The sequence below is a fragment of the Tachyglossus aculeatus genome, chromosome X1 (assembly GCF_015852505.1).
Source record: "Tachyglossus aculeatus isolate mTacAcu1 chromosome X1, mTacAcu1.pri, whole genome shotgun sequence".
NCBI classification, from domain to species: Eukaryota; Metazoa; Chordata; class Mammalia; order Monotremata; family Tachyglossidae; genus Tachyglossus; species Tachyglossus aculeatus.
In genome coordinates this window covers 82,752,441-82,775,347 of record NC_052101.1, presented here as the reverse complement: position 1 = coordinate 82,775,347, position 22,907 = coordinate 82,752,441, and the positions used below count along the sequence as shown (strand labels likewise).

Here is a 22,907-nt window from a genome sequence, read left to right as displayed (position 1 = left end):
GGTGACATCTTGGATGTGAGGGGTGAATGAGAGAGCGGAGTTGAGGATGACACCAAGGTTGCGGGCTTGTGAGACGGGAAGGATGGTAGTGCCGTCAACAGTGATGGGAATGTCAGGGAGAGGGCAGGGTTTGGGAGGGAAGACAAGGAGTTCAGTCTTGGACATGTTGAGTTTTAGGTGGCGGGCAGACATCCAGATGGAGATGTCCTGAAGGCAGGAGGAGATGCGAGCCTGGAGGGAGGGGGAGAGAGCAGGGGCAGAGATGTAGATTTGGGTGTCATCAGCGTAGAGATGATAGTTGAAGCCGTGGGAGCGAATGTAAGGAGAGTAGCCTGTTGACCCCACCCAGCTAATAACAAATGTGTCAAATCTAGTAGCAGACATGACTGCCACCTTAGCAAACACTACCCTTGTGGCAGGATTTAGGGGGGGGTGACCAGAGCAGCTGCCTTGTGTGCAGCTGAGAAAGGGACATCTCTGCCTATGCCTCTGGCTCCTGGGAGCTTCTCTATTTCCCATCAGCCCATCTTCATGTCTATTCAATACCCTTTCCCTGGAACCACTGAAAAAGTGGAACCACTGGTGGAGATGGGAGGTTGCTCATGGCAACCCACTGGGCCAGTGGAAATTTAGTGGCTCTCTAGAAGAAATGAACCTGGCTCCTTGAGTTGTTCTGTAGCAGCAAAAGTAGCCACCACAGCAACCAGCAAGCTTTATCCTGGGGGCAAGCCGAAGGGAGCGGAGGGAGGGGTTGAGATGAGGAGAAGCTGCCTTTTTCCTCTTCACCTCTGCTTCCTCTGGGGTGACTCTGGAGAGTGGAAAAGGTGGAAGCTGCACTGGTCAAAACTGTCTCTTACCATCCTCCTGCCATTCTTGGAGAAGCAGAGCAAGGTGGACAGGATGCAAAGCTGGGGCTTTGCTCCTAGTACGAACCAGAGCTGTTCTGCCATTGCACTGACCAGCAGCACCTCTTTAGGGAAATTCAGTTGGCAGCACAGGGATGATGACGATGATGATGCCATTTGCTGACCACTGACTCATTAAACCTCACCAAAAGACCTGTGGCAAAGTAGGTCAATTGATGGCCCCAGGTCAATGTTACTCACAGGAGAGAATTCAGAACTACTGCCCTCCCACTATTGTACATCCTCCTTCCTTTAATAACAGTATAGCCTGAGAAGTCTGGCCTGGAATTCTTCTCCAAAACTGGAGGCCAGGGTGGTCTCTGTCCCACAGAAATCCTCATTTTTCTTCCAACAGCCGCTTGAGAGAGAACTTGCCAGAGACAACTTACACCAAGGTGATGATCTGTGATGCTGCTTGGAGTTTCAAGTCCATGTAGGCAAAATATTTTGCCAGGAAAGGTTTCTTGGCGAAATCCAGCACTCTGACATAGGCTTTAACTCTTTTCCCAATCTCCACCTGCAATATTTCATTTATAATTATTGACATTCCACTGTGTGGGAAGCCTAAGCAAAAGATTAACCATTGTCAATTACTATTATATAGCACACTGTGAAGTTATGATACCATTTTAAACTGTTGGGCCCCATGATGAATACACAGCTAGTCACTAACCCTGCCCAGCTGCTTTGCAATCTAAATAAATTATAGGATCCTAAATTCTCAAATTTAAAGCCAAATTGGCACTGGTTTTTAACAGACTTCCCAGCAATATTTCATTAATGTCGGTGGAAATGATGAAATTCATAATCACACTTGGCACACAAACACTTCACTGATCCAAAAATACCAGAGTTGATTTTGCGTCATCTACTCAAAATGTACAGGGGAAAAGACTGAATACTCGTTTTCCCTATGCTCCTCCATTCTACATCTTCACACACCCATGTCTTCCCTGTAAAAACACCCCACAAAACCCTTTTATATAACTTAAATCACACACAATTAACAATAGGAGAAAATGTATTAAACAATGGTCCATGCTTTACAAAGGAATATTCATGCTCTCTTTGTGTTGATAACTTAAGGGATAGGAATTCCGAGATCCAGGATGTTGTCTCCGCATTGTAGTACAAAATTACTAACCTTGTTGACAACTCGGACGTACAATTCCTGTATATCAGAAATGTAAATTGCAGCCTTGGCAGGGGCAGGAAAAGTCAAACACAAGTCGTGGATCATGAGAGTTAATGTTCCTGGAAATAAAGGATGCACCTAACACACCAAGAGATGATATAGTTAAAACACTGAGATATTTAAATATATTTCACTTTAATTCACCTCTTCTCACAAGGACTCATGTTGACTTCCTTTACTTCACAAATCACCCCTAATATTGGCTTTGGGCACAACAACTTTATCTTGATGAACAGAACTTTTACTAGGTATGCCCGATGGTAAAGTGGAAGTCAATCAATCAATCGTATTTATTGAGCGCTTACTGTGTGCAGAGCACTGTACTAAGCGCTTGAGAAGTACAATTTGGCAACACATAGAGACGGTCCCTACCCAACAGTGGGCTCACAGTCTAGAAGACTTTGGCGGGTTAGTGTAAAATAGCCCCAGTATTAATAATGGACTCTTTTACTCAGGACTCCTATGCCATTCTTTCTGCCTGCCACTGTGAGGATAAAATCAAACTGCAAATCACCTAGACTCACCAAATATTTTCTTTCCAAGTGAAAACAAGAAAACCAGATTAAGCCTCAAAACATAAACGTCAGGCTAAAGTATTTAGAGCATTGGATTTTGAAATTGTTGCTATGAAGTGAAACAACACCAAATCAAGATCTGTTTCTTCAGACTAACTTGCATGCTAACTTTAAAACAGCTATTCCACAACATTCAGTCAGTCAGTCAATTGTATTTGTTGAGCACTGTGTGCAGAGTAACTGTACTAAGTGCTTGAGAGAGTACAATTCATTCAATCGCATTTATTGAGTACTTACTGTGTGCAGAGCACTGTACTAAGCACTTGGGAAAGTACAGTACAACAATAAACAGTGATATTCTCTGCCCACAATGAGCTTACAGTCTAGGGAGGGAAGAGAACTATCAATACAAATAAAGAAATTATAGATATGTACATAAGTTCTGTACATAGGTGCTGTGGGGCTGGGAGGGGGGAAGAGCAAAGGGAACAAGTTAGGGTGAGGTAGAAAGGAGTGGGAGATGAGGAAAAGTGGGGCTTAGTCAGGGAAGGCTTGGATATGTGCCTTCAGTTACTCTCTGTCAGATTTGAGAAGGGAGGGCATTCCAAACCAGAGGCAGGAGTCCTTCTACAGCCCAGCATCCTACCTCATCTCCCTTCTCTCCTTCTACAGCCCAGCCCACACCCTTCACTCCTCTGCCACTAACCTCCTCACTGTGCCTCGTTCTCGCCTGTCCCGCCGTCGACCCCCAGCCCACATCCTTCCCCTGGCCTGGAATTCATTCTATTTATTAAGCGCTTACTCTGTGCAAAGCACTGTAATAAGTGCTTGGGAAAGAAACGACAGCAATAAACAGTGACATTCCCTGCCCAAAATGAGGTCTCATCTGGAGCCTAATACCACACGGTTACAACGCTGCCCTCCCTCCACACATCCGCCAAGCTAGCTCTCTTCCTCCTTTCAAAGCCCTACTGAGAGCTTACCTCCTCCAGGAGGCCTTCCCAAATTGAGTCCCCTTTTTCCTCTCCTCCTCCCCATCCCCCCTGCCCTACCTCCTTCCCCTCCCCACAGCACTTGTATATATTTGTACAGATTTATTACTCTATTTTACTTGTACATATTTACTACTCTATTTTGTTAATGATGTGCATATAGCTATAATTCTATTTATTCTGACGGTTTTGACACCTGCCTACATCGTTTGTTGTCTGTCTCCCCCTTCTAGACTGTGAGCCTGTTGTTGGGTAGGGACTGTCTCTCTATGTTGCCAACCTGTACTTCCCAAGCACTTAGTACAGTGCTCTGCACAGAGTAAGCATTCAATAAATACGATTGAATGAATGAATCAGCCAAACTAGCTCTCTTCTCCCGTCAAAGCCCTACTGAGAGCTCACCTCCAAAAGGAGGCCTTCCCAGACTGAGCCCCACTTTTTCATCTTGTCCTCCTCCCCTCCCCATCGCCCCTCTCCCTCCCCCTCCCCACAGCACTTGTGTACATTTGTACATACTTATTGCTCTATATTATTGTGTATATAGCTATAATTCTATTTATTCTGATGATATTGACACCTGTCTACTTGTTTTGTTGTCTGTCTCCGCCTTCTAGACTGTGATCCCATTGTTGGGTAGGGACCGTCTCTATATGTTGCTGATTGTACTTCCCAAGCATTTAGTACAGTGCTCTGCACACAGTAAGCACTCAGTAAATACGATTGAATGAATGAATGAATGACATGTGCTAGGAGTCGGTGGCAAGACAGGTGAGAGATAGAGGCACAGTGAAAAGGTTAGCACTAGAGGAGCGAAGTGTGTGGGCTGGGGTGTAGAAGGAGGGAAGCAAGGTGAGGTAGGAGGGGGCAAGGTGATGGAGTGCTTTAAAGACAATATAACAATAAGCAGACAGATTCCCTTCTCACAATGAGCTTACAGTCTAGAATGCTAGGCTAGCACTGTGTTTATATTAAGAAAGTTCTTTCTACTGATCGCTACCATTTACTGCCTATTAATTTTCATACTATATTATATATAGTATGATATATATATATATCATATACATCCACACACACAGATCAATCAATCATATTTATTGAGCGCTTACTGTGTGCAGAGCACTGTACTAAGCGCTTGGGAAGTACAAGTTGGCAACATATAGAGACAGTCCCTACCCAACAGTGGGCTCACAGTCTAGAAAAATCTCACCATAAACTATAGTCATCCTCGACTATAGAAGAGATTGATACAGTGACAGACAGAAACAGGAGGTGAATCTGAATTACATGCTCATGCACTTTTTTTTGAATATGTTGAAAATTTCATCTGAATAAAATAATCACTTTTCAGGAGTAATTTTAATTTTGAAGTATGGAAGGGACCCACCTGAAAACTTAATTCAGGGCTGATTATTAGCTGTGACAATCAGTTGATGCAGTAAACCAATTTAGGAAATTTTTGGATTTTCCCTCACAAAAAAAATGTTTTTCTTCTCAATAGCCAGGATTTCAACTGACTTGTCTGGATAATTATCTGTACATCTGCTGCAGTAGATCTTTATTAAAATAGCCAGAAAATTCCTAGAGCAGATCTAGCACACTACAAATATGCCCCTCAATAGACTTCATTTGTACAGAAGTGCAGTTCCAGTTTTTTCACCTACAAACATTTTGAAATGTCATTGGAGCAATCAGCGTGCATTTTATGTATTATTACTGAACTCCTTCAGTGTTCTTATAAATCTTGCATGATAGCACAAGTGTTTCAGTGCTGATAAAAGTCTGACTCTGTCATTGCTACTTAGCAATCTTCAGAAGTCTGGTGGAAATATCCTTGAGGGATATGAGAACAATGGATTCTGCTTTTTCCAGTAGGATGAGCAGTCCATCTTCAGAAGCTCACAAACACTGCTTTATTCATTTTTAGGAGTTAGAAAGATTCTGGACAAATCTTGTGACAAGTTCTGATGCTATTCCTTGCTGTAGGCACTACTAAAGATCTCTCTATTCTTACACAACTTCAGCAAATTTTTTGTATCATAGAAGAAGCTGTTTGAAGGAAATCTCAATTTTGATCCAAGAGTATGCTTTTATTTCCAAGCAGAAGAGGAGTCAGAGAAAGAAGAGGAGCAGGGGAGCAACTTCTTTTCTGAAACTTCACAAATTCTGCTTTGTAAATTATATAACTATTTTCCAAAAACTGGTGAAATCCTGAATAGGTCCTATATTCTCAAAGCTTATCAGGAAAAAGGGAAGAAAAATTGTCTGTGAGACAATTGAAGAACTTTTAGCGCTTAGTACAGTGCTCTGCACATAGTAAGCGCTCAATAAATACGATTGATTGATTGATTTAGGGACTTTCTTGTCTATGTGATTAAGACAAACAAGAACATGGCTAATTAGTTCTAGAAAATGCCAAGAAAATGTGTCAGCTGCCCTCTAAACTACCATCCGAAGAAGCTGTTAGAGCTTGTGACAAACTATCAACACTATCTGAAAATGCATTCCATACATTGTAGAAGTGGTGAAAGCAGCCTAGCACAATTTTCATTTTCAGTTTCAAGAGTGCTCTGTGTGATGGTTTTCTAGAGTGAATTTAAGAATGCACAGATCACTACTAAACAAAATGAACTTACAGAAGAGACAGGGACATAGAGGTATGAGATGAAGATAGAGGGCAATGGTATGAGTAATCACCTATTTGTCCCAAGGCACAAATTACTTCTTGAGAGTAAATTAAACTTCAGTGCCCAAATGGCACTGAAAGTGATGTGAAAGAGTTAATAGTCTCTAAAATTTCCAACCTAAAAAGCTACACACTAGGAATATCTGGCTCAACATCTGATAAGGTGAAAGAGTATAAATTGCATGTGTAAGAAAGACGTCTTGGGTATTTTATCAGAAGTACTTAGAAAATCATTCAACAGTAGGCACTTTTTAATTACTACGACTTTCCTTCGGCAACCTTCAGAACAGGAAACAAGTACCATTATCCAGCATTGGGTTCCTATGGAAACATCTAGATCTGTATATTCATACAGAAATACTGGAATTTGCTTTTAATCAGATTCATTCTGGTGAAAGCCAGGCCACTACTACCCTTCCCAATCCCTCCGGATCAGCACTTGAATTATGCAACCCCTGAGCAGCCTTATTAAAATCCCATTTCCACCAAGAGGCCTCCCTCGACTAAGTCTTCATATCCCCTACTCCCTCGCCATCCTGTGTTACCCTTGTGCTTGGATCTGTACCTTTTAAACACTTCATAGTCACCTCTCCCTCAGCCACAGAACATTTATGAACACATCTGTAATTTACTTTAATATCTGTCTTCTGCTCTAGACTGTAAGTTCGCAGCAAATGAGTCTATGAGCTATGTTGTATTGTACTCTCAAAAGCTAGAACAGTGCTGTGCACACAGTGAGCAGTAGGGAGTCTCGGTCTGATGTGGAGGTGATGATGGTATTTGTTAAGTGCTTGCTATGTGCCAAGGACTGTTCTAAGCTCTGGGGGAGATACAAGGTTATCAGGTTGACCCAGGTGGGGCTAGCAATCAATCCCCATTTTACAGATGATGTAACTGATGCACAGAGAAGTTGTGACCTGCCCAAAGTCACATAGCTGAAAAGCGGCAGAGGCAGGATTAGAATCCACAACCTCTGACTCCCAAGCCAATTCTTTCCACTAAGCCATGCTGTTTGGATGGAAGTTCTTAATGGAAAGAGTCCGGGCTTGGGAGACAGAGGTCATGGGTTCTAATCCTGACTCTGCCACTTTTCAGCTGTGTGACTCTGGGCAAGTCACTTCACTTCTCTGGGCCTCAGTTCCCTCATCTGTAAAATGGGGATTGGGACTGTGAGCCCCACTTGGGACAACCTGATGACCTTGTATCTATCCCAGTGCTTAGAACAGTGCTCGGCACATAGTAAGCACTTAACAAATACCATCATCATTATTATTATTATTACAATCAAAGGACCAATAGGATCAAGGGAGAGGTTTTTTTTAGGTTTGGGGATTCAGTGGGAAGAAGTTACCCCAGTGCTTAGTAACGTGCCTGATCAATCAATCAATCAATTGCATTTAATGGGACAGTATAGTATAAAAGAGTTGGTGGATACATTCCCTGACCACAGTGAGCTTACAGTCTAGCACGGAGACAGACATTAATATAAGTAAATAAAATATATTTATGCACTTAAGTGCTGTAGTGCTGAGGAAGAAATGAATAAAGGGTGATGCAGAAGGGAGTGGAAGAAAAGGAAAGGAAAGCCTAGCCTGGGAAGGCCTCAGAGATATGGCTTCGATAAGACTTTGAAGGTGGGGAGAGTGATTGTCTGTCATATATGAAGAGGGAGGGTGTTCTAGGCCAGAAGCAGGACATGGATGAGAGGTCTGCAGTGAGATAGACAAAATCAAAGTACAGTGAGTAGGTTGGCATTAGAGGAGCAAGGTGTGCAGGCTGGGTTGTAGTAGGAAATCAGAGAGATAAGGTAGGAAGGGGTAGGATGTTTGAGTGTTTTAAAGCCAACTGTAAGGAGTTTCTGTGTGATGCAGAGGTGGTTGGGCAACCACTGGAGGCTCTTGAGGAGTGGAGAAACATGGACTGAGTGTTTTTGTAGAAAAATGATCCGAGCAGCAGAGTTAAGAATGGACTGGAGTGGGGAGAGACAGGAGGCAGGGTGGTCAGCAAGAAGGCTGATGCAGTAGTCACAGTGGGATAGGATAAGTGCTTGGATTAACATGGTGGCAATTTAGATAGAGAGGAAAGAGTGGATTTTAGCGATGTTGTGAAGGTTGAACCAACAGGATTTGGTAACACTGAATATGTGGATTGAATGAAAGAAATGAGACAAGAATAATATCAAGGTTATGGACTTGTGAGACAGGGAGGATGGTAGTGCTGTCTACAGTGACAGGAAAGTCGGGGAGAGGACAGGGTTTGGATGGGAAGATAAGGAGTTCGGTTTTGGACATGTTAAGTTCGAGGTGTCAGCGGGACACCCAAGTAGAGATGTCCCGAAGGCAGGAGGAAATGAGAGACTGTAGAGAAGGACAGTGTTCAGTGCTTAGAACAGTGCTCTGCATATAGTAAGCGCTTACTAAATGCCATTTAAAAAAAAAGGAGAGAGATGAGGGTTGGAGATGTAGATTTGGGAATCACCTGGATAGAGATGGTAGTTGAAGCCACAGGAGTGAATGAATTCTCCAAAAGAGGGGTGCAGGTGGAGGATAGAGGGGGACCCAGAATTGAGCCTTGAGGGACTCCTACAGTTGGGGTGAGAGGTAGAGGAGGAACTCGCAAAAGAGACTGAGAATGTGCAGCCAGAGAGATAGGAGGAGAACCAGGAGAGGACAGTGTCAGTGACGCCAAGGTTGGGTAATGTATCTAACCATGCCTGGCATATAGTAGGCACTTAACAAATGCCATTAAAAAAAAAAGAAAAGCCATTGGAAAGTGAGTGGCTGAAGTTAAGCAATGACGATTTCTCTTTCCACAGCAACATCATAGTCATTTAAGTGCATTACACCAGGCTGATCACTGTACAAGGATTTTGAGAAAAATTCAATGAAAATTAGTAGATACTGTCTCTGCTCTCAAAGAACTCTCACTTTAAAATAAAGACAACACAATACAAATTCCCCAAGCTCAAAATCTACTGAGGAAACTCATATTCTTGAAAGCTACAGGACTCCTATTTCTATCTTTAGGGAAAGACAGCACAAAGTCCACTTCCAGCTGTCAGAATTATTCAGGACTTGTGTTTTTGCTTTATATGAAAGGAGAGTAACACCAGGAAACTCATTCACCTTGTATGATGTGGGGTTTTGGTGGCAATAAATTTGAAAAAATAGACAAATGATTCAAGATGTCTCTTTATAGTCCCAGCCTTCAATTCTCTCTTTTCAAGAGATGAGCATTTGTTCTAAGAATCAGAATACATGTTTTCCTCTGTCATAATTTATGGGTGACAGATACATGAAAAACTACTGGTAAACAGGATACAGGCCATTGTTCTCCCCACTAAGAATAAGAAATCTGTGACCATCACCATTTGTGGAAATGACTGTGGATAGTGAGAATCTATTCACTTCAATTTGCTATTCAATGTAGTATTTCCATAGACAACAATAATGGAGGATATAGACTGATGAATCCTGAGGCTTTCTTCATTACACCAAATACCCACAAACACAAATGATTACAAATTACAGCACAGCAAGTTATCCTCTACTAACCTCACTCCCTAAACAATCAGACTGCTATATTCATTCATTCATTCAATCATATTTATTGAGCACTTACTGTGTGCTAAGCACTGTACTAAACGCTTGGAAAGTACAATTCAGCAACAGAGACAATCCCTACCCACAATGGGCTCACAGTCTAGAAGGGGAGAGAAAGACATCAAAACAAGTAAACAGGCATCAGTAGCATCTTTATAAACAGAATTCTAGATATATACACATCATTAATAAAAATAAATATAATTATAATTATAAATATATACATTTATAAACAAGTGCTTTGGGGTGGGGAGGGGGAGCAGAGAGGCTTAGTCTGGGAAGGCCTCCTGAAGGAGGTGAGGCTTCAGTAGGGCTTTAAAGGGTGGAAGTGTGCTAGTTTGGTGGATTTGAGGAGGGAGGGCATTCCAGGCCAGAAGTAGTACAAGGGCCAGGGGCCAACAGTGGAACAGGCAAGAACAAGGCACAGTGAGAAGTTTAGTACCAGAAGAGCAGAGTGCATGGGATGGGATGTAGAAGGAGAGCCCACTGTTGGGTAGGGACTGTCTCTATATGTTGCCAACTTGTACTTCCCAAGTGCTTAGTACAGTGCTCTGCACACAGAAAGCGCTCAATAAATACGATTGATTGATTGAGACAAGGGAGGTGAAGTAAGAAGAGGCAAGGTAATGGAGAGTTTTGAAGCCAATAGTGAGGAGCTTTAGCTTTATATAGAGGTTGACAGGCAACCACTGGAGATTTTTGAAGAGGGGGGTGACATGCTCAGAACGTTTCTGTAGAAAGAGAGCAGAGAGAAGTATAGACTGAAGTGAGGAGAGACAGGAGGTTGGGAGATCAGAAAGGATCTGATGTGGTAATCCAGTCAGGATATGATGCGTACTAATGATGATATGATAGTACATCAGGATATGATGTACTAACAGGGTAGCGGTTTGGATGGAGAGGAAAGGGCGGATCTTGGTGATGTTGTGAAGGTGAGACTGGTAGATTTTGGTGATGGATTGGATATGTGGGGTGAATGAGAGAGCAGAGTCAAGGATGACACCGAGGTTGCGGGCTTGTGAGATGGGAAGGATGGTAGTGTTGTCCACAGTGACGGGAAAGTCAGGGAGAGGACAGGGTTTGGGAGGGAAGATAAGGAGCTCAGTCTTGGACACACTGAGTTTTAGGTGGCAGGAGGACATCCAGGTGGAGATGTCCTGAAGGCAAGAGGAGATGTGATCCTGGAGGGAAGAACAGAGAACAGGGGAGTAGATGTAGATCTGGGTATCATCCGCACAGAGATGATAGTTGAAGCCGTGGGAGCGATTGAGTTCACCAAGGAAGTGAGTATAGATGGAGAACAGAAGGGGACCAAGAACTGACCCTTGAGGAACCCCTACAGTTAGGGGATGGGAGGGGGAGGAGGAGCCTGCAAAGGAGACTGAGAATGAATGGCCAGAGAGAAAAGGATAATCAGGAGAGGGCAAAGTCAGTGAAGCCAAGGTTGCATAGCATGTATTTATCCAGAGCTTACTGTGTGCAGAGCACTGTACTAAGTGCTTGAGAGAGTACAACAGAGTTGATAGATTCCTGCCCACAACTAGCTTACAGCCTAGAGGGGGAGATAGACATTAATATAAATGAATAAATTATAGATATGTACATAAGTGCTGTAGGGCTGAGGGTGAGGTGAATGAAGGGTACAAATGCAAGGGCGATGCAGAAGGGAGACAGAGTAGGTGAAATAAGGGCTATTTTGGGGAAGGCCTCTTGGACGAGAGGTGATTTTAATAAGGCTTTGAAAGTGAGGGGAGTGATCATCTGACAGAAATGAAGCAGGAGGGAGTTCCAGGTCAGAGGCAGGATGTGTGCGAGGGGTTGGTGGTGAGATAGACGAGATCGAGGTACAGTGAGTAGGTTGGCATTAGAGGAGCAAAGTGAGTGTGTTGGGTTATAGTAGAAAATCAATGAGGTAAAGATAGAGGGGGGCGAGATGATTGATTCAAAGCCATTGGTAAGGCATTTCTGCTTGATGTGGAGATGGATGGGCAACCACTGGACTTTCTTGAGGAGTGGGGAAATATGGACTGAATGGTTTTGTAGAAAAATGATCCAGGCAGTAGAGTGAAGTAAGGACTGAAGCAGGGCAAGACAGGAGGCAGGGAGGTCAGCAAGGAGGCTGATGCAGTAATCAAGGAGGGATAAGAAAAATGCACAGGGTTTGGTGACGGATAGAATATGTGGGTTGAGTGAGAGAGAAGCGTCAAGAATCAGGCCAAGGTTATGGGCTTGTGAGATAGGGAGGATGGTGGTGCTGTCTATGGTGATGGGAAAATCAGGGAGAGGACAGGGTTTGGTGGGAAGATGAGGAGCTCTGTTTTGGATATGTTAAGTTTGAGGTGTCAGCATGAAAACCAAGTAGACATGTCCTGAAGGCTGGAGGAAATATGAGACTGCAGAGGAGGAGAGCGCTCAGGGCTGGAAATGTAGATTTGGGAATAGATATGGTAGTTGAAGCTTGGTAAACAGAAGAAATTAAAATGTAAACAGTAATACATTATTCTACGTACCAGAGCGATGCCTCGAGCTTCTTGGTAAGCCACTTTGACAACATTTGTAACACTAGTGTTGATGAAAAAGTACCCGGAGCCTTCTATAATGAGAAGTTCTGCCTGTAAAAAGAAAAATTACGCAATAATAAAAAGGGGTAGATGCAACTTATCAAGTAGGTTCACTGAGGATGCTGCAGGCTATTCTGATGGGAAAAAAATCTATCTTTTTTTTTCCCCAATATGAACTCAAATGACTAGAAGAGAAAGTTTCTTTACCTGCACATCAGGGTGATTGTAGATTGTTATGTCATCTGGACTCACTTTTACATCTTCCACAAGTATCAGCTCAATGGTTGTGGAGACGGGTATAAGAGGTTCATACTGAAAAGAATGAATCAAACAGTTAGGAAGGATGAACTTAAAGGTCAGCAAGGAGAACAATGGAATGAAGGAAATTGCCCCCAAATGCAAATGGACTATGAAAATAGTAATTAGAGACCTGAATGGTACCTGGCACGCAAAGTGTAGCACTATCAGTTTCACTCATCTTTGCTACTGTTGGATCCCAACCTGGGGTCTCCTTACTGAAAATAAATGGCTTACTCCTCATAATGAACACTGCACAGATATTTCCCCCACTTCTCTCCGCTCAACCTCCTGCAGGCTTTATGTTCAAGTTGTTAAATTCTGACTAACTTGAATCACAATTCCTCTAAAAAAGGCCCTTCCTATCCATGGGTTTGAAGAGCAGCACATACCCATAAAGGGAGCAACGAATAACAGTAACACTAATATGAATAGGACTGAGCTGCTTGACTGCCCAGGTCTGTTTGAGAGCATGATGGTAAAATGTCTGCCACCCAAGTCTTCTTGAGCTGTATATTCTCTGATTCACAAGGGCTAAAGTCCACCCTTTCCACTCTATCCAAACTGCTACCACGCTAATCCAAGCACTCATCCTACCCCACCTGGATTACTGCTGACCTCCCAGCCTCCTGCCTCTCCCAACTCCAGTCTCTACTTCACTCTGCTGCTGGGATCATTTTTCTACAAAAATGTTTGGGAGATGTCACCCCACTCCTCAAAAAATTCTAGTGGTTGCCCATCCACCTCCACATTAAACAAAAACTCCTCACCATTGGCTTTAAAGCATTCCATAACCTTGCCCCCTCCTACCTCACCTCACTACTTTCCTACTAACAACCCAGCTCACATACTTCACTCCTCTACTGCTAACCTTCTCACAGTGCTTCGATCTCACCTGTCTCACTGCTGACCCCCAGCTCAAGTCCTGCCTCTGGCCTGGAACACCCTCCCTTCTCAAGTGCAACAGACAATTATTCTCCCCCCGCCTTCAAAGCCTTATTGAAGACACATCTCCTCCAGGAGGCCTTCCCTGCTAAACCCCCACCTCTCCTCTTCTCCCACTCCCTTCTGCATTGCCCTGACTTGCTCCTTTTGTTCTTCCCCAATCCCAGCCCCATAGCACTTTTGTACATATCTTCAATTTGTTTACATTAATGTCTGTCTCCCCCTCTTTAGACCATAAGTTCATTGTGGGCACGGAATGTATCTGTTTATTGTTGTACTCTCCCAAGCACTTAGTACGGTGTTCTGCACACAGTAAGTGCTCAATAAATACAACTGAATGAATAATGAGAAGTAATTTCAATAGGCTAAAGTCAATCAGGAAAATAAGAACTAGCTCATATGACCTGAGCTTTAAAAAACAACTACGCAGTGGGCCTAAGGTGGGTGCGGGGGTCAGACACTTTGTAACCAAAGATAAATTTAATAATCTCTACTTCTCTTTATATTCCCTTGGTGACTGTTATCATGGGCCTCTGTGTTCTTACATGAGGACATTTGTGTTCTTTGAGTGTAGTGAATTAGGAAGCAGAGAGGCAGCATAGACTGGGGGAAAGAGCACAGGCCCAGGAGTCAGGAGATCTGGGTTCTAGTCTTGGCTCTCTCACTTGTCTACTTTGCGACCTTGGGACAAGTTACTTAACCTCTCTGGGAGCCCAGTTTCCTCATCTGTAAAATGGGGGTTAAATAAATACCTGTTCTCCTTCCCCTTTAAACTGTGAGCTCCAAGTGGGACATGGACTGTGTCTTATCTGCTTATATTCTATCTACCCCAGTGGTTAGTACAGTGCTTGGCATATTGTAAGTGCTTACCACATCCCACAATTATTACTACTATTACTGAGGAGGAGGGGGAAATGACTGAAAATGGGGAGGGATTGGGTACTGGGAAATGTGTGTAAATCTAATGTCAATTTAATGTCCTGCTTCTGGCCTGGAACATCCTCCCTCTTCATATCCAACAGAATTATTCTCCCCACCTTCAAAGCCTTACTGAAGGCACAGCTCCTCCAAGAAGCCTTCCCTAAGCCCTCATTTCCTCTTTTCTCACTCCCTTCTGCATTGCCCTGATTTGCTCCCTTTATTCACCCCTCCCTCAACCCCATAGCACTTATGTACATATCCATAATGTATTTATTTATTTGAAGGTCTGTCTCCCCCTCTAGACTGTAAGCCACGAATGTGTCTACTGATTCTGTTGTACTGCCCCAAGTACTTAGTATAGTGTTCTGCACATAGTAAGCACTCAATAAATACACTTAATTGATTCATTCTGTGGGCCAGTTTTTGAAACTGAATGATTACTTTAAATTATATTCTAAATGGGCTCTAAAATGGACCTTGGCCCAACTCTCTTACATCTTCTACAAAGAACTGATTGAACCTGGGAAACCTGAGTCAGCCTACAGAGTTTTAGTGGCAGAGTGCAGTATCTAGAGCCCTTACAAACTGTCACTAAGGGAATGACAAGCTGCATTCTGTTGACCCTGGAAAGTACCCAACTTGTTGGTGGAGGAGAGAAGAAGGAATGTGTCTACTAACGCTGCTCTACTGTACTCTCGCAAGTGCTTCAGTAGAGTGCTCTGCACATAGTAAGTGCTCAATAAATACGATTGATTGAAATGGAAGGACCAGGGATTTAATACATTAGAAGAATAAAGCCTTAGGAAATGGTAGTGGTTGAACCAGCCCAGTAATCTGTCTCTGATAATGGCAATAAGATGTTTGGAGAAACCAAAGAAAGGCAGTCTTCCTTGATACCCATTCTAACAGGGATGTACCAACTTACACCCTTAACCTTTTCCTCTACTGATAGATATATTTCTAAATTTAAACTTAATTCTCAGGACTTTCCTTGAGGAACTGCCAGGCCATGGGGAAAATTTCCAAGAAGCAACTTTCAATTCAGGAACAAACTGTGGGGAGATTATACCTTTCCCCCTGCCCCGGGTTCACCATGACGGTGGTGTGCAGGTCACAGCTCTCCAGATTACAATCTGTCCTGACCCTGCTTTTCCCCATGACCTCTAACCAATATAATTAGGGAGGCTTATGTGGCTAAAAGTTACTGATCATTCCAAGGAAAGAAAGCTGCAGCAGCATGTTCCTTTTTGTCTGCCAGTGACAGATGCTCTAGATCTTTGGGCTGGCAAAGGGATGAGCAAGACAAGGCTGTTTGGTTCTGCAACTAATTCAACAGCATGCTGCCTTCTCCCATGGCAGCTGTGCCAAGCACATGGTGGCTTACTCTGGAAGAGAAAGTTGGCAGGGCTCCATCCCCAAAGGGAAAAACAAACAAAACAACAAACAAGAGGCAAGTGTAGCCAAACAAGAGGCTACCCTCTATATTCTTTGAGGGCCCAGTGACAAACAACTGTCAATTGTAGGAGAGGACCCAGAGCTACGCCCTCAAGCAATGGGAGCATGGAAAAGGACCCAAGTGAGGGACTCTAGGAACACAGAGTTTTTAGGTGGTTGCTTTTTTAAAAAAAAGATGCTTAAAGTACCGGTTGCTTCACTCTGGCTGCATTAAGGTGTGATTGCTGATATCCAATAGCTGTTGCAGAGATTGCTGTAGTTCCAGATTCACGGTGAACCAAAATGGTCTGCTGGCCTGAAAGAAGGGAAAGGAAAAAGTAGTAAAAGCTTTCTATCTAGCAAATGTCTAATATTTTCAGAGTTTTCAAAAATGTATCTTCCCTGGAGAAAGGAACTCTTCAAATTCAACACACCAGTTAATAAGATGGAAACTGAGGTTTGGCCTAGTGGAAAGAGCTAGGCTCTGGGAGTCAGAGGACCTGGGTTCTAATTATGACTCTGTCACTTTCCTTTGTGACCTTGGCCAGATCACTTAACTTTTCTGTGTTTCAGTTTTCTCCTATGAAAATGGGGATTAAATATCTGTTCACCCTTCTACTTTGACTATGAGCCCATGTAGGTCAGGGACTGTGTCTGACCTCATTATCTGGTACCTACCCCAGTGCTTAGTACAGTGCTTGGCACATAGTAAATGCTTAACAAATACCACAATTATTATTATCATTAGTATTATTAAAATACTAATTGTCTACTTGATGATCCTCACCGTGTAATTTCTTCTGACCACTTCCGTCGTCTTTAAGCTTCAATTCCATTGGCAGGCTGGGTTCAATGCTGGCTAAAGAGGCCTTGGTGGAATCCCATTTAATATTAAGGGAGCTGAAATTGTCAAACTTACGGCCTTGCTGATCATAAACAGCCAGGTCCAAGATGGGGTTGCGATAATTTGAAACAGGTACCTGCATGGAGAACAATGAACATTCAGGTGATTCCTCTAACAGAAGGGTGCTCCCTAATCTGGAGCCATGGATTGTAAAGATATTTTTAGGTGAAGAACCACATTTACAAAAGTGTAAGATAAATATCTGCAATTTGTGGTGTGTCCAGTCTTTTCAAAACAGTGGAAAGTGAAAGTATCAGCTCCCTGGGGACAAATGATGCCAAAGCTTTTTGAGCTCTATTCCCAACCTTGCTCACCTTAGGTTTCAGACAGGAACTTAGCAATTCTATTCAGGGCTGGAAATACCCAAAATGATGTCATTCTGCTACTTAGCTCTTTGATGCCTATGTCCTCAAAGACCCCACTAAAATTCCTGCCAATTCTTTGCAACTGCACTCACCAGGATAATTAGCACCTGTTGGTAAAGCTGATCATTTGTACATGGGGAGCTGAACTGAGATTTATTCTATCTCATAGCCAGAACGTGCACCCCTGTCCTCAAAACAGCTACCTCACATTGCCTGCTGTTGATTGCAGGAGGATCAGGTGAGAAAATGTGGGTGGCTCCACAGAAACCACCACTAATATTGTAGAAACAATTCAGGTGCATGCTTTACTGACAGTGGGATAACCCATCCCCTTATTCCGAAAAAGAAGTCTTATGAAAGTATGCTCAGGATATTTACCGTTCGATTACTGATGAGGCACTTGGTGAAACCCTGAATAACTGAACAGCCATATCAATTAATCAATCACTTATTGAGGGCTTACTGTGTACAGACTGTACTGAGCTCCTGAGAGAATGCAATATAATGGAGTTGGTAGACATGCTCCCTGCCCACAACGAGCTTACAGTCTAGAGGGGGAAACAGACATTTAAACATAGGTACATATCCATAATGTATATAAGTGCTGTGGGGCTGAGGGGTGTGGGGGGTGAATAAAGGGTGCAAATCCAAGTGTAAGGACGATGTAGAAGGGAGTGGGAGAAGAGAAAATTAGGGCTTAGTCAGGGAAGGCCTCTTGGAGGATATATATTTTTAATAAAGATTTGAAGGTAGGGAGAGTTATTGTCTGTCAGCTATGAAAAGGGAAGGCATGCCAGGCCAGAAGCAGAACAAGGGGAAGGGGTCAACAGTGAGATAGAGGTACAGTGAATAGGCTGGCCTTAGAGGAGCAAAGTGTGCATGCTGCATTGTAGTAGGAAATCAGGAAGGTGAGATAAAAGGGGGCAAGGTGATTGAGTGCTTTAAAGACAATGGTAAAGAGTTTTTGTTTGATGTGGAGATGGGTGGGCAACCACTGGAAGTTCTTGAGGAGTGAGGGAAACATGGACAGAAAAGACTTGTAGAAAAATGATTTGGGCAGCAGAGTGACATATGGACTGTAGTGGGGAGAGCCAGGAGGCAGGGAGGTCAGCAAGAAGGCTAATGCAGTAATCAAGGTGGGCTAGGATAAGTGCTAGGATTAACGTGGTAGCAGCTTGGATGGAGAGAAATGGGTGAATTTTAGCAATGTTTTGAAAGTTGAACTGTTAGGATTTGGTGACAGATTGAATATGTGGGTAAGCCATGTCAAATATTGTATACATAGGACACGTTGTTAAATATTGTATACATAGGATTGTGTACTGAGCCCCCTCCTTCCTCTCCTCCTCCTCCCCCTCCCCATCCCCCTGCCTTACCTCCTTCCGCTCCCCACAGCACCTGTATATATGTATATATGTTTGTACGTATTTATTACTCTATTTTATTTGTACGTATTTATTCTATTTATTTTATTTTGTTAATATGTTTTGTTCTTTGTCTCCCCCTTCTAGACTGTGAGCCCACTGTTGGGTAGGGACCGTCTCTATATGTTGCCAACTTGTACTTCCCAAGCGCTTAGTACAGTGCTGTGCACACAGTAAGCGCTCAATAAATATGATTGAATGAATGAATGAATGAATGAATGAATGAAAGAGATGAGTCGAGAATAACTCCATAGTTACGGACTTGTGAGAAAAGAATGTAGTGGTGTTGTCTACAGTGATGGGAAAGTCAGCAGGAGGGCAGGGTTTGGATGGGAAGATGAGGAGCTCTGTTTTGGACGTGTTGACTTTGAGTTCATTCAGTCACATTCATTGAGCATTTATTGTGTGCAGACCACTGTACTAAGCACTTGGGAAAGTACAATATTCATTCATTCATTCAATCATATTTATTGAGCACTTACTGTGTGCAGAGCACTGTACTATGTGCTTGGAAAGCACAATTCAGCAATAAAGAGAGACAATCCCTGCCCACAAAGAGCTCACACTCAAGAGGGGGGAGATAGACATCAAGCTTCAGCAGGACATCCAACTAGAGATATCCTGAAAGCAGGAGGAAACATGAGACTGCAAAGAAGAAGAGAGATCAGGGCTGGAGATGTAGATTTGGGAATCATCCACATAGAGGTGGTAATAGAAGCCATGGGAGCGAATGAGTTCTCCAAGGGAGCGGGTTGGAGAATAGACGGGGACCCAGAACTGAACCATCAGGGATTCCAAGAGTTAGGGGGTGAGAGTCAGAGGCTGAGCCTGTGAAAGAGACTGAGAAGGAGCAGCCAGAGAGATAGGTGGAGAACTACGAGTTTGGTGTCAGTGAAACCAAGGTCGGATAATGGTTCCGGGAGAATTGGGTGGCTCACGGTGTCAAAGGCAGCTGAAAGGTTGAGGAGGAGGATGGTGGAGTAGAGGTTGTTGGATTTGGCAAGGAGGAGAACATTGGTGACCTTTGAGAGGGCAGTTTCAGTGGAATGAAAAGAGCATAGGCCATATTGGAGGGGGTCAAATAGAAAATTGGAGGAGAGAAAGTGGAAGCAGCCGATGTAGGCAACTCACTCAAGAAGTTTGGAGAGGAATGGCAGGAGGGAGATGGAGCGATACCGGAAAGGAGCCATGGGGTCAAGGGAGTGTTACTTTTAAAAAAAAAATAGGGGAGAGGTGAGCATGTTTGAAAGCAGTGGGGAAGAGGCCACTGGAGAGTGAACAGTTGAAGATGGCAGTAAAGGAGGAAGCAGGTGTTTTAATAAGGTGCATAGGGAAGGGGTAGGAGGTGCAGGTAGAGGAGGCAGGAGATCCCCTTTTGTGATACTGCTGGGAAAGATGGGAGAGTTGAAGAAGGGGCAGGAGAGGGAGGGACCAGAGAGAAGCAGGGGAGATTTTAAGGAGACATATTCAGGGATAATAATAATAATAATGGTATTTGTTAAGCGCTTACAATGTGCCTAGCACTGTTCTAAGTGCTGGGATAGATGCAAGGTAATCATGTTTTCCCACGTGGGGCTCACAGTCTTAATTCCCATTTTACAGATGAGGCAACCGAGGCACAGAGAAGTCAAGTGACTTGCCCAAAGTCACACAGCTGACAAGTGGCGGAGCAGAGATTAGAAGCCACGACCTCTGACTCCCAAGCCCGTGCTCTTTCCACTAAGCCACGCTGCTTCTCTGATACACTCATCATCCTAAAATGGAACAGGGCTAGAAACTTGCCCTCAACATGAACTGCCTCACCAAACACATTCCTCTTAGGAGGGTGCCTGGGGTAGCTTTATCTTGTCTCATGAAGAAGATTTTCTAGTCTGTGGCATCATCTTCAGTAGTAGCAGTTGTTGGGGTAACTGACATTCTGGTTGGGGGTTATATAAAGTTTTGGGTACTCAAATTGTTGTATGGGGGAATCCTGGAAGGAGCAGGAGGATGGGGTAGGGCTGTTACTTACTGGCAGTAGCATAGCAATGAATAAATCATAAAGAAGATGGGATTAGGACTTTTAGGGCAGTTATAGGAGCACACTAGCACAAAAGAGAAAGGAGAAAGGGTTGCAACAAGAATAGATAATCCCATTATCACTGGGAAGACTATTGAGGGGGTAAAGAAACCACTCCACCATTTCCTGACAATCAGATAGAAGTTGTTCCCAAACACAGGCCACACTAGCTACCTTGACCGTGATCTCTTCCAAGGACTGTGAAGACTCCCAGACAGAAGACACCCCAAAATATCAGGACATACCTCAGAAATGCCCCAGACTGCCCAAAGAGACATCAAAGGTGAGTAAGCCCATCTTTGGGGTGGAACAGGGGAGGGGCAAAGGAGGCTGGAGGGGGTAAAAGAGGGATCGGGGGCAATAACTTTTGTTCTGTGGGCTGAGCTCTACAGTCTCTAGTCCAGTGTAAAAGCAAGCCAGTAAACTGCACTGTGGTAGACCTCTTGATGAGTTATCTTGCTCTTGGATTAGGAACTATACCAGGACTATACATGGGTTTTTTTCCTTTTAGTGAGATGTCGCTCTCTGACAGGAATCCTGGTCTGTTGTTGACGTGAGGCGCTTGTCAGCAACAGTAGTATTTACTGAATGCCTACTGGGTGCAATATGCCGTACTAAGCACTTGGACATACAAAACAAGCAGTGACACCTCTTCAAAAACAAAGGACACACACAAACACACACACACACACGCACACAATTTACTTAGAAAATACTTCTTAGGTGGCTTCTGAACTTCAAGAGATATAAAATTAAATTGACATTGCACAGGCATAGGGATTATAGGGATATATCTCTTTCAAGGTCTTCTAATAAGATCATAAATTGCAAGAATGAAGCTGAAATGGGTCATGCTATCTGGATCCAGGACTGATTTATAACATGGAAACCCAGCTCCCCCAATCCATTATTTTTTGGTGGTATCCATAAAACACTGTGCCATAAACCAACCTAGAATTGCACACGGAAGTGAAATTGTCTTTCCGATGGACGAGAAAAGGATGTTGGAAGCAAACAAGCAATGAGGCTACAGGTACATGATAGTAACATGAAGTAGGCGGCTGATGCAGGAGCGAACAATTATTAATTACAATGGATGGATCCCATTCCTACCAAATTAATTTATAGGCTGGCTACAAGTGTATTAAAGCTAGCAAATTTGACATCTTAGGGCTCAAGGTTTGGGTAAACATTGGAGCTAAAGAATCTAGGTTGACTGAATTTAACTTGACATATCTTACAGATTTATAAAACCATGAAGAAAGCAGTATCAAACCAATCCATCGCCAAGACCTCAAGGGAGAAAATAGTGCTAAATCCCAGCAAGAGCCCAGATGGGCTCAATCCTGAAAAAAAGACAGCAGCAAAGGGAGATACTGAGTTGGGTACGGAGATTTTGTCTTCTATCAAGACAGTAGTTCTGGAATTCCTCTGCCCCCTTACCACCACCCTGGTATTTCTTAGAGTTAGAAACAGCGTGGCTTAGTGGAAAGAGCACCAGCTTGGGAGTCAGAGGTCGTGGGTTCTAATCCCTGCTCCGCCACTTGTCAGCTGTTTGACTTTGGGCAAGTCACTTAACCTCTCTGTGCCTCATTTACCTCATCTGCAAAATGGGGATTAAGACTGTGAGCCCCACATGGGACAATCTGACCTTGTACCCACCCCAGCACTTAGAACACTGCTTGACAAGTAAGCGCTTAACAAATACCATCATTATTATTATTATTTCTTGACTAAATTGAATGACCTCCTTACTAGTCTTCCTGCCTTTATTCTCCCCTCGTCAGTTTATCTTACACATAGCTGCATATATCATCTTTCTAAAACAATGATCAGAACACATGGCACTTCAAGACTGTAAACTCATAGTGGGCAGGGAATGTGTCTACCAACTCTGTTATACTGTTCTCTCCCAAGTGCTTAGTACAGTGCTCTGTACATAGTAAGTGCTCAATAAATATTATTGATTGATAAAAAGCTCCAGGAGCTTCCCATATTCTCTAGCAAAAAACAGAAAGTTTCAAGGGTCTCCATTAGCCTGCTTCCTCTCTCCTATCTGCCCTCTTCTCCTGCTATATCCCAGCTGATACTCTTTGCTCCTCCCA

At 43.4% G+C, this 22,907-nt stretch overlaps 1 protein-coding gene across 1 annotated transcript in view; it reads right to left on the bottom strand.

Annotated features, from left to right (window-relative positions):
• The window catches only part of NUP210 (nucleoporin 210), a 154,105-nt gene that overhangs the window by 51,561 nt on the left and 79,637 nt on the right, over positions 1–22,907 (bottom strand). Inside the window, exons 17-22 of the mRNA XM_038740819.1 lie at positions 16,838–17,030; positions 16,260–16,366; positions 12,661–12,765; positions 12,403–12,504; positions 2,050–2,178; positions 1,295–1,422 (exon numbers count right to left, since the gene is read on the bottom strand). Of these exons, the coding sequence (XP_038596747.1) occupies positions 1,295–1,422; positions 2,050–2,178; positions 12,403–12,504; positions 12,661–12,765; positions 16,260–16,366; positions 16,838–17,030 (764 nt within the window). The remainder of the gene's footprint in view (positions 1–1,294; positions 1,423–2,049; positions 2,179–12,402; positions 12,505–12,660; positions 12,766–16,259; positions 16,367–16,837; positions 17,031–22,907) is intronic.